The sequence below is a fragment of the Mchenga conophoros genome, linkage group LG7 (genome assembly GCF_057382185.1).
Source record: "Mchenga conophoros isolate Kocher_MC1m ecotype Shallow Benthic linkage group LG7, M_conophoros_male_GT1.1, whole genome shotgun sequence".
NCBI classification, from domain to species: Eukaryota; Metazoa; Chordata; class Actinopteri; order Cichliformes; family Cichlidae; genus Mchenga; species Mchenga conophoros.
The window spans coordinates 38,244,100-38,256,686 of record NC_140532.1 but is presented as its reverse complement, the minus strand read 5'-3'; the positions used below and the strand labels follow the sequence as shown (position 1 = coordinate 38,256,686).

The 12,587-nt window shown below is 37.3% G+C and overlaps 1 protein-coding gene across 1 annotated transcript in view; it reads left to right on the top strand.

Moving 5' to 3' along the window:
- The window catches only part of cntfr (ciliary neurotrophic factor receptor), a 251,646-nt gene that overhangs the window by 127,317 nt on the left and 111,742 nt on the right, over nucleotides 1–12,587 (top strand). Inside the window, exon 4 of the mRNA XM_085279172.1 lies at nucleotides 5,075–5,308. Coding sequence (XP_085135298.1) covers nucleotides 5,075–5,308 — 234 coding nt within the window. The remainder of the gene's footprint in view (nucleotides 1–5,074; nucleotides 5,309–12,587) is intronic.

Below are 12,587 nucleotides of genomic sequence, written 5' to 3'. Positions count from 1 at the left end.
GATAACTGGTCCTCAGTTTAGCCCACATAGACTTCTGTTGTGCTCACTGTGTGAGGAGTTTTGCAAACGTGACCTAAGTATTGGGAAATGTGTCCTAGCGTCTGTAAAAAACTGTATTAACAATAACTTTTCCAAAGCCAAATTTTCATTCTTTACCTCTTCAAAGAATGTTTCTTGACCTCTGCAGCAGTTTTTTCAAGCTACACCTGCCTAGGAGCCGATTACAACCAAAGTTCAATAGGCTAAAACTTTTAAACCTTTTTACAGTTTTTACAGTGTTTATGTGGGCTCGTTGCTTAGTAAACAGCTCATGGAGTTAGATGTACAGCCAGTTGCTTTTTGGGTTTCTCTGAATGGTCTTGTTTTTCTTTAAATAGCCCCTGGACAGCAATACTGGATTGTCTTGCAGGTCTTAGCCAAAATATGACATTATGCTGGCTCTTTATCGTTAAATCGTAATATACTGAAAACATCACAGGACTGCATAAGAACTGCAATGCCCTCAGTGCCCACATTTAATGCAAAGTTCAAGTTTCCTGGCAAGAAAAAAAATGTTGAGAAACTAGCCTTCCCTTGGGCCCTGATGGTGTGGTGTACGTGCGGGTGCACACACATTGAAAGAAACTTACCACATTACATTTTCAAGCATTTCAAATGTAATATATGTGGTATTTTTTTAAAACCCTGAACTTGTGACTTGAATTATGCATTCACTGTTTTGTTTGTTTTACTTTTAAGCTATGGTGTAACTTTTTTTTTAGGTTGCGCTTAATGTTTGTGTTGTTGGTGGTAAGCATGAAAAATAGCAGATGAAATGACATTAAATCATGAATATAATGCTAGCAGCATGCCATTGACGTGGTTCATTTTTGGACTCTGGTGTTTCAACTTGAAAGGAGAGAAAACAAAAAAAAACTCGCACTAATATAATTCATCAGATTGAATCCTGTTTTTAGTTCCAAAATTGCGTACTTTTGGTTGCTAGATGAGAGGTTTTGGAGGTAGTCAATAAATGATCTTTTCTTAAGGCTCCAGGGTAGTTATAAGCTCTGTACTTAGGCAGTCTCAACTGGCTTCAAACCAAATGAAAAGAATAATAAGTAAAATTAGTAACACTAAATCTTTGTGAAGGACATTTGTGGTTCATATTCTCATTTAGCAGAGAAAACCAGTGTTCTACCACTGCGTAAAGTGCCCTGTCTATTACCAAGAGAACAATAGCACTTGAGTTGAATGCCATTATGGTTATTAGCCCTGCTTGTCTAGATGGTCATGAGGCATGAGGACATTATGCAGGGCAGTCTACGTATACGCGAGTGAGTACATGATTGTAATCATAAGTATCTGCTTGTGTTTCCACTGTTGCTATAAGGTGTATTATGCATGAGTGGCATGTTAGAAGACTACTGATCACTGATATACCATGAATGAATACTGAAGTTTCAACACAATTCATATGGCATGTAAGTGAGCAGCATCAAGGTCAGAGGGAGCGAAAGTAATGGAGAGGAGAGAGCAAAAGATGAGCAATGAGATATACAGAGGGGGGACAAGATAAGAGAGACACAGTGAGAATAACTCTCAGAAGGATAAACAAAAGCAGACACAGAGGTAACAGCAAGCATCCCTACAGCAGATAGTAGTACTACAGCATGGAGGGCTCACGGACATTATCATATGTTGATTTTTGGTATATTAAGACTCCATAAGACCATTTTATCTGTGCAACTGGAGCTTGTATGACTGAAGGACGAAGCTGAAAATCCTGATAAAGTTAATTCTCTGGTGCCATAAACTACACAAGTTATCCAAACTGTTCAAGTGGATTAAATGTAACTTCAGTAATACGAATTCACACTTGATTTAATACCACATTGAACATTTTTAATCCTTAAATATTTAGCAGAACACTCTGTGTTTATCAGCCCCCAGCTGAGAATAGTCAGTAGTTATAACTGTACCAGCTGAGGACGTCTTTAACTCTGTCTCGGAATCTGTGACTTCTTGATGAGTGGGAAGTATAGCGACACAAAGCAACGAGGAGAAAAATCTTTCGGGTTATCTGAATAAGTTTAACTAAGACGAATCAACAGGAATCAACAGCTTGAATGCACTGAGCCCAGAAAATATAATTCTGGTACACACTGGACACTGTTTGTGAATCATCATCAGCTAACAGGACAAGTTGAAGTTCAAAGCAGGTCATTGATACAGGCAGATGGGGGGGAGTGACACATAGACAAGGGTGGAGGATGAACGATAAAGATAGAGACTGACACAGAGAGTGAGAGGAGAGGAGGAGAGTGTTGATAGGACAGAAGAAAGACAAGGAGAAGTGAGAGGACAAAATGAAATGGAGAGAGATGGAGAGGGAGCAAAGGCGAAAGATGTGACTGGATATTTGAAAGGACTGAGGCAGTGAGAAGGTGATGTAACCTGAGAAGATACAAAGGATTGGATGGGGCATTGAGGGGGACAGGAGAGGTTAAAGAATCATTGCTGTACATAGACAGGTACTGACCTTCACAAAAACAAGAAATGCTAAGTGCAAAAACTTTGTAAGGGGTAAGCTCTCACCAGGGACTTCATTTTTCTTTCAGCTACTAATAAAAACTTCTTTCTGATTAAATCAGTTGGATGACATTCATGACTTTCCACTTCTATTCTATTAACAACTCAGTGTCAGTGTTCAAATCAGTTTTGAAATGACTTCTGTGCCTTTGATAAGTAAGAATTACTATTACAAGTTACCAGTAATCACACAATATATTCTGCAGTTAGTTGGTTTGAAAGCGCAATGAATGACCACTGACTTAAAATTCAAGGTCTCTTCTCTTCTCTTCTCTTCCTTGTCACATGAAGCAGGGCACCAGCATCATCATCAAAGCTAACATCAAAGTCAAACTTTAAGGTTTATGCTAAGATGCAAATAGCTTTTTATGTAAATAAAGTCACACAAACTTGTTCAAAGTAAGTTGACAGAGAAGGAGATCAAAGGGATTGGCATTTCTTGCCACTGACATGCATATGCACACACATTATTTGGCAAATTTGGAGGGCGAGCGTGGAGATGGCTCGGGCGGACAGCAGAAGAAAAAAATGATAATAATAGAAAAAAAAATGAAGATGGCATGAATCACAGAGAATTACAAAAAGAAAGGGTTAGTGAGGGGTAATGAACGGCGGAATGGAAGACGAAGAGAACAAACAGCGTTGGGTTAATGTTAATGGGGACAAGGATCTTGTCCCCATTAAATATAGATGGCTCTGTTATGGGACATGAAATATACATGAAACACTGGGTTGGCATCTGTATCAGCTGTGATAAGAAGCATGTCTGAGTAGATTGAGAGATGGAAGCTAGCTCAAGTGAAAAAAAGGCATTGTGGTGAGAAACAAAGGTGGGTGGGGAGAGACACACAAAGAAAAAGTCTAGGAAAGAGACATCAGACCAAGACAAGGATCTTGACAGCATTTGATCTACAGCCAGTAGAGGCAGCACGCCCAACCCCCCCCCCCCCCCCCCCCCCGTTCATAGAAGAGGGCTTTTACAGAGATGGAGATCAATATTTTATTGTTGTTTCTTGTTGTGCTGTTGATCCCCAGTGTTAAGTGTTAATCTGAGGTCTTCAGTCTCTGTGGTCGTGGCATGCCCCATGAGGCTTATCAACACAACAGGGCTACTAACCCCAGTGTTTGGCGAGAACACCCATTAGGCTCACATATAACCCCTAACCCTGGAGGTCACAGACCCAACTACTTTCCTGACTGGGCATTGCTGTTAGTTAACAGAAGGCTAAAGGCATCAACGAAAAGACACGTCAGAATCGACTTTCTCTTTCAAAATTTGATAGAAATAGTCAGAGAAAGTTGTTTGTGTTTATGGACATGATTTGTTTTGGGGTTTTATTTGTCAGTCCCCACATTTTTGAAATATATTTCAATTATAAATCACAATGTATTGTTTGTCTGTAGCAGAAATGTTGTCTTTTTTTTTTTTTTTTTTTTTGCCTGTCCCGTTTGGCTCTTTTGCCATCAGAATTGTTGTCTAAAGGCAAAGAAAGATGCCCAACGGATTTACTTTACCAAGTTGACCATCCCAGCCTTGCCGTAATGGTCCATTTGATTTGCCTTTTATTGTTTATTTTATTTTCACTTGCTGACTTGACTGGAGGAAAGAAGGGGAGAAAGAAAGAGGGAAAGAGAAACAGCTGAGAAGAAGGACGGGGGAGAAGGGCAAAAGACAAAAACCAACAGAATGGGCAGGGGGAAAAAAAAGAAAAAGAAAATGCATATATCGATCACCTGGATCACCTGTTGAGAAAGAAAAAAGAAAACAAGCAGAAGAGAACAAGAGTAATAGAATAAACAACATCACAATGATATATGGGAATATGACAGTAAATACTAAATATTAAACATTATTGTGCAGCACATAAGATCAACAGAACACAGTGTGCTTTGAGGTAGGAGCCAAAAAGGGTGTAGTTTGTGGGTGTGATCACCCGTGTGTACACCTGTGAGCATGGACGTGCTTGTTTTTTGTTTTTTTTTAAATGTTGTCAAGAGCTTTCTGCAGGGATGTGTCAGTCTGCCAAACAGGAAATTGAGCTGTGAAATAGCAACTGTTATATTTTTGCCCAAACCATCTTTTTCCAAACCTAACTAGGTAGTGTTTAATACCTAACTGGAACATTTTAAAATCATAATGCAACTGAGTTGTGAAAATCTGTCCCTTAAGGTTTCTGACGTGAGCAGCAAAATGATTCATGTTACTGCCAAAATTTTAAACTTTGTTCCATAAAGTAGAAAATATATTTTTTGTGTACACAAATAAACATATATGAAAGCGATTTAGAGAGAGAATTAGTGTCCAGAAACACACACACAGAAAAAATAACAAAAGAATAAGAATAGATTAATTGGAAGTGTGTTGAATCCTGAATTGGAAGTCTGTGTTCAGTTGCCAAGGGCCAACATGCACACAGGGCAGTAATTACACTGCCCAGATATTTTAGTGGTTATTAACTGTTGCTATCCCCAGCACTTAATCATTGTCTCTGTCTCTTTTCAGCTGATAGGATCCAGTATGGACGAATAGGCAGTGATGTCACCATGCAGTGTGGCTCCCTGGACAATGATGCATCAGTATCATGGAAGATGAATGGGACATATGTGAAGGCCCAGCACAGTCTAGAAGGCCCCAGACTGATCCTGACTAACGTGTCCCTGAACCATACTGGACTCTACACTTGTTTTCAGAAGCAAGATGATGACAAACATGAAGCCATCTTTCTCCAAATTGGAAGTAAGTACAGTAGCTTACTTCCAATAGGACGGGCGCATTTGCCCTCTAAGTGTTAAGGATGAGACATGACACATTTTTAATCATCCCGAAGGGAAAGTGAGTGATTGCAGACATAAGATGGAAAGACAAAAGGTGAATAAAATAAGAAAGTAGTAAAATAAAATAAGCTACTCTTGATGCCATTGGGATGTCAACAAAAAACAAAAAGAAAAAAACCCCAACAACATAGAAACAAGTATGACACTGCTGATAATTTCAAAAGTAATCTGATACAAATGTGATAAAAATAATGGCTATAGATGCCCTGCTTAGTCTTACTTCAGCTATGTTTAAGTAGCTTTCTGTGTAATGTAAAATTACTCAAGAAAGTAAAGTAACAAGATGGTAAAATGTACACATAAATGAGAATTGTGATGAATCCTAAAATATAAACTTCTTTAACACACGGTGAGTCTGTTACTATTTTTATCGTTGTTGAGGGCTGTCTCTTAACAAACTGAATTATGTCAATTAGCTTAACCTTATTAGCACTAGCTGTCATTAATGCTTATATTTTATGTCTCCATGGAAATTTGCCAGAGTTTTGTTGTTCCATTAAGAATTTATAACTAAATGTATGATACCATTCTTTCAATATAGAGCATCAAATAATGAAGAAACAAGTACATTTTATGTCTTTAACACATTTAAAACCAAATGACTTTGCATTACATTACTACTATTACTACTAATAATAATAATGATAATCAGTGCAAATAAAAAATCTGCTACATACATTCAAACCAACAACAACCCTAACCCTCCAACCACAATTCCAATTTCAGCTGCTTCCAAAGCTTGACAAAAAAAGGTCTAAATATGTGATCAGCTTAGACTGAAAGATAGTCACAGTCGATGCTTGTGATATCATTTGTGATATCATTCCAGTCTTAGTGGAATCACAGTAGAGGCCCTTTTGAAATAAGCTTTGAGTGCGGGATGGTCAGAGCTTATAAAACCTGCGACCATCCCTGCAATCAACTGTGTCTAAAGACTGAGGAATATTACTTAAGAAGCTGAATCCATTCTATTGACTAGTCACAGGATGTTATGACTGTTATGACTTTGTATTAACGACTGTGAGGGTCAACATACAGCTGGCTACCAAATTTCCAGATTCTTTTTGTTCCGTGCAAAGTGAGCACTTCAGCTAAATGACAATTTTAATAGTACGCTGTAATGTTTGAGGGGCTGTTTCATTCAAATTTTAAATGCCAATATAAAACTTGAATTGTTGTGATAACAATCTTTACAGTAGATCTGCTGCCAGCTGACCAGTTCTTATGAATAGCTGTTAAAATTATATTTGGTCTATTTCCTGTTATGGTGTGCATAATCGTAATAATCATACGAAAAGTAAATGATGTCACTTTTAATGGACTGCCATGAGGGTTTGTGAGTTGGCATTGGCCTCATTTTAAATCCATTATTTTCATGGTGAAAGTTTTATGCACTTATTCTTTGCATAATAAGTGTGTTGGATGGAGTGGTAAATGGCAAGACGATGACTTGAATGAAATTGCCTTTGTTATAAATTGCTTTATTGACTAAGCTGAACAGTTTATATGACAATGAAAAGAAGAACCCCAGAAGTAATTTCATTAGTTGGTCTCTATTTAAGTTAAACGTTAATCTTAGTACATGCTTTTTGTGTGGTATACTGGTATAGCTTACAGGATGTCCAAATATTTGAATGTTTATAAATGTTAATAATGATTTTAATGACAAGCGATTTCTCTAACCAGCAGATTAGCGTTCTGCCTTATTTATAATATATCACATAACTTATTCACAGTTATTATATTTATCATCCTCCATCCATTAGCTTGGCTGTTATTTTTGAATTCATCTGTCACTGCAGTTCTGCCTCATGACAGATTGAATGTCAATCTTAAATGACAGATCGAATAAAAACAATGTTCAGTCAACAGTGAATTATTATCTACTTACTGTAGTTAAAATAAAATAAAAAGCAGGGACATTATCTCTGCTGGGCAGTGTTTGTTCACATGAAAATGATCACTCTGTCTTCCCTCCTTTTCAGTCTGTTAGTAGTAAAAGGAATAGACAACATTTTAAATTACATTTTTTACAGAAATCACACTTTAGCTGCAAGGCTAGAGAGTGAAATTAAATATCTTCTTGGCATCAGTCACAGTAGGCTACTTCAGAACGGTGGCAAATTTTGATACACAGCACATGATTCATCACTCCAAGGGGGGGAATAGCCCATACAGCGTTCATCTTTCTGACACTCTTGTGTTATTGAGTCCACCACAACTCTATTTTTGAGAAAAGCAAATTGAAAGACAGGTCGACCGGTTCATTTATCTCATTTGTGCCAGGTGAAATGTTAAAATGTCTTTCGTGAATCATGCATACAAATAACCGATCCAAAAAAACAAACAAATAAAATAAATAAACACTCAACGGTTAAAGATATTTTTGAAAAAGCGGTCAGCTCACGTCCCCTTTAGCTAAACAGTAAACCATGCCAGTATGATTCCATCCACTTGTCAACAGAACCAATAGAGGCCAAACACACAACCCATCAAGATTTTATCCCAGTGCTGATGTTAAATGTTACATTTCCAAGCAAATGTTTGATGAATGAGACTATATGAGCGCATGACAGTTTGGTTAATCATATCAGCAGTGATGAATTACACAATGCTGAAGTAATACTGATTTAATGACTTTTATGTTATGGCAAATTATGTCAGCGGGGGGAATGATGCAATTCACAAACAGGCCAGGATATGTGTGTATGTTTAGGTATGTATAAAACAGAGAGAGAGCCTTAGACGGACAGATGGAAACAGTATCTGTGTACAAACACATGTGAAAGACTGGTGCTGCTTTTCTGCTATCAAAATGACACTTTGTGTGTGAGAGACAAACAGAGTTTTATTTTATTCATTCATCAAGGGTCAGATCCTACTTTGCTAACCTACTTTTAGCACTGAATCTAACTGTCTCAATAACAGTCTGTGATTTTATGACACGTTCAAGATACGTTGGGGTGGCAGCAACTGTAACTCCGCATTGCTAAATCTCTTCTGTCTGTGTTTTATTGTCTGTTATGACTGCGACTTTGTTTTCTGGCTACATTTTTTTTCATTATGTTAACTGCCACCTACAAAACTTTAAGTGTTGTGCAGCTACAGTGATAATGACATCATGACAGGCTACACTTGTTCTGATTACCATCATGATGGTAGTTTGATTTTATGCAGCGTTTATTACTTACACTGGGGGCTTGTTATGTTTCACACAGATAGAAGTGTTATCAGGAGAATAGCACAGAGCCATCTGTTTATGCTTTTTAGTTTTTCTCCTTCACTCTTTGTCTCTCAAACTTTTTTGATTATCTCTCATCTTTCTTATCTTGCCTTTCGTTATTCTTCATACGTATGTGTGCGTGTGTAAAGCAACCTTGTATGACGTCCTTATTTTCCCACTCTTTCTAGCATCCATCTATCTACGCCGGCTTTTTCATTTGTGTTAGGCAGCATCGCTTGGCTTTGTGTTTACACTGGTTTGCATTAGGAACACTAGTGTTATGCTATGTGTGTATGCGCGCTTGGTCCACCTTCACACCGAATTTATGGACTGTGTCAACATAATGTTAGCACAAGGAGACAGCACTTGTTTGTGTTGAGTTTCATGTGGAAATATAGTGCTGCTTTGATGTCTGTTTCTTTTCCCATTTGTATTATTTCACCACTGTATATAACTGTTAGTTTACATTCTCTCTGTTACTTTGTTTTAAAAACTGTCCATCTCCTCATCCACATGCATAAACAGAGAGACACACAAGGAAACTTCAGCACCCAAGTACTCAGTGACGTCTTTAGACTGTATCTTCAGAATAAGACGTGATGTTAACTGGTAAAGGGGGTAACATAAAGCTGGTAAAATAAAAAGTGACATATGGTTTAAAAAATACAATAGAAAATGAAAGAGTACACCCAGTAAAATTTCATTATAATTTAATTAGCAAGCGGTCATAAAACACTGAAGCGCTTGTGGGATAGTGCATCCTTTGCTGTCACAACAGTGAAGTTATTGCTGTCCTCCTCTTCTCTGGCTTTGTCCATTCTTGTATGTATTGCTGTTTTTCAATGACCGTCAGCTAAACAATTTATAGTATAGCAAGATGAGCTGCACCCAACCAGTTATTAAGCCTCCCAGCAAACACAGCATTAACAGCATAGCATCATATATCCAGCCACTCACCTGTCAGCTGCATTATACTGCTAGTGAGAACCAGCTGCACTTTATGCAAGTTTTATACATAGTCTATGTGCAACTTGGTTATATCACAAAGAAATAACTTAAAGTTTACATCTTCTGCAAAAGGATGTTCCATGGTTAAAATTATCAGGGAGATGGAGGAAAGTACGGAAGGACCTTTTCTTTAGGGAAACATTTTACATATGATAGCATACAAGTCAATTTCACTGAAAGCTCTACTACATGATGATAACTCTTTGAAAAATGTTTGTATTGACTTAGTTCAGGTGTAACAACTAGATAAACTCATCTGTTCAATTGCAGTACTTAATGTACAGTGTGACGGTTAATTACTGAGGCTTATTTTGTAGGAAACATGAGTACCTGAGGAAAAAAGGTTTTATTTAACCCTCCACACTCCAACAGAATTCTACTAAAATGTTCTTGACAATTTTGAAGAAAAGGGAGAAACTGGTGAATATTGTAAACACTCATATTTAGCAAAAAAAAAAAAAGCTTAAAGAATTTACAGAAATCTGCTTATTTATTCCTTATATTATTGAAATTATCTATTGCCAGCAGGATTACACATGTAAATCTTCCATCTGTGCCCAGCTAACAACTAGTCGGCTAAAACAACAACAAATTGTTTTAAGATAAAGTTAGACTCAAGTGTTTAGAAAGTCATACTGTGAGAGTCTGATGATGCTAGTTTTATTTCAGATAAAGTGTTATTGACAACAGCTAAGTCTTGTAAAAACAACCAACCTTACTGACAAAAAAGTTTGGGATATCCTCAACACTTCACAGACTCGTCGATCAATGTCAGACTTCTTTCACAAAGTTTTATAGACTCAGATGCTACAGATGAACAGAAGCACTTGAGGTGACTTGGGAGTAAACATAAAAAAGAGGTTGTTATGGGATACAGAGGGTTAAATATACAGTGTAAAACATATATAATTTGCGAATGTAATCAAAGTTTTGAGTTTTTTTTTAAAAATTATTATTATTACCAGAAAAAGTTCACCGAAAAAAAATCATCCGACGAATGTAAACCACCTCTTCACCAAATACAGTGGCAATGAATAAATTCTGAATGATGGGCATTTAAGAGACTGACAGTCAGAAACCCCAGTTTGAAAACTGAGATGGACCACTTCTTCTTTCCTTCCATTTAGAGGTAACTTTTCTCACAACTTTGAAATGATAATGATTATCACCTTAAGAACATGCAACACACGCATGAGTGTCTAAAAGCATTGTTGCTATTGACTCCCTGTTTTTAGAGCCCATAATTCAGCTACTCAGCCAGTATGCCACTCAGAATGCCAGCTGAGACGATACAAAACCAGCCCCTGCCCGCAACCACTCCTCCGCTTCCATTACTGTAATGACAACATTTTAAACATGTACAATGAAGAAAAGCATTCATCTTGCAAGCAAGAATTGTGTCTGTATAGTAATGAATTTATACCACAAATCATCACACAAAAAAAGAGGGATCTAGGTTTGGCACCCATTCTCGTAAACAAATCCAGTTTGAGCTGCTCTCAGATCATAGCAATGACATTATGTAAACAGTTGCTTTTTTTTTCTTAATGCTACAAATTGCAACCGAAGTCTTAACCACTAGTGTTGGAGTATCGAGTTGATTTGTTTAACCCATGTGCATGTTGCTGTGTGAGTGTGGTTAGTGCTCAAAAACCATACTTGGAAGACCAGAAATGGAACAAAATATGCAGTCATTCTTTCCCTGCTTCTTAATTCCAAGTCCAGTCTATCCTTGCTCAATAAGGGGTGTGTAAATCACCATTTGAATTAGGCAGCAGGACACAGTACCATTCCATACTATTGGTGTGTCTTTTTTTTTAGTAGATGCAGTACTTGTATTTGTAGATGCAAATAGATATAACAACTAAAATGATATTTACTTATAGCTGTTTACTGTAGCTCTTGTTGTTGTCCCATCCAAAGAGTATAACTTTAGTATATTTAATATGAGTTTAATTAAGCTCACATGACACTTTTAGATGACACTTTTTGAATAAATAAGATAATGTATAGCACAAAATGTGACCAATGAAATGCCATACCACACACTGAGTGTTTTCAACCTCCTAATACAAGAAGGTGTGATTTCTGTCGTTAGAGTCATGTGCATCTCCATCCTCAGGCAACTTATTTCTACACAAACACACACAGACACACCATGAATTGATGTCTTATTCCTTTCCCTGGGTAGCTTGTTTTGGTGCGTAACCCCCCCCCCACACACACACACACACACACACATACACACACACGCACTCAAGGGACCTGTGCTACATTGCTGGGTAATGGAATTGTCTTGTCTCCTTGCAGACAGATCGCTACAGAGGAGGGTGAACCCATAAAGCTCCTCTGAGACTTCCTGTTTAACCAGGAAGTTGCCCCCACATGTAAGGGCACTGCAAGAACTACTTTTCTTCCTTTTTAATTACTCTCCTTGCGTGTCCCAGTATCCAGTCAATCATAGTCAATGGAATCATTGAGGATTCACACAAGCTTAGAATTTAATTCAATAGTCTAGCAAAAGCGCATGCTCTCTCATGTCATTTTTAAAAAAAAAATCTACAAGACCAGTTGCCACAGTCTGTCAAAACAGAGTAAAATTAGTACTTTTAAGGCAGTCAGTTTAAATACATGTTCAAAGAAATAGCATAATCTGATTCATATGTAAATCAGATTGCTTGGTTTGATTTTTTTTTTGTAGTGTAGTCAATTGTATAGTATAAGTTCCTATATTGCGTGAAATGTTAGATATTTATCAATAGAATAAAAAAAATTACTTATGAAGAAAAGAGTTATCCTGTCTTCACAACATTATTTTATTTATAAAGTATGGGAAAAAGTTTTAGTACAGAGATCTGACCAAAGTCTGCAGTGCCACCAAGTGTTTTGAGTAAATCCAATAATTTCTGCTGCAGGATTAGTGTTGTAGCTGATCTCTGACTCCTGGAGT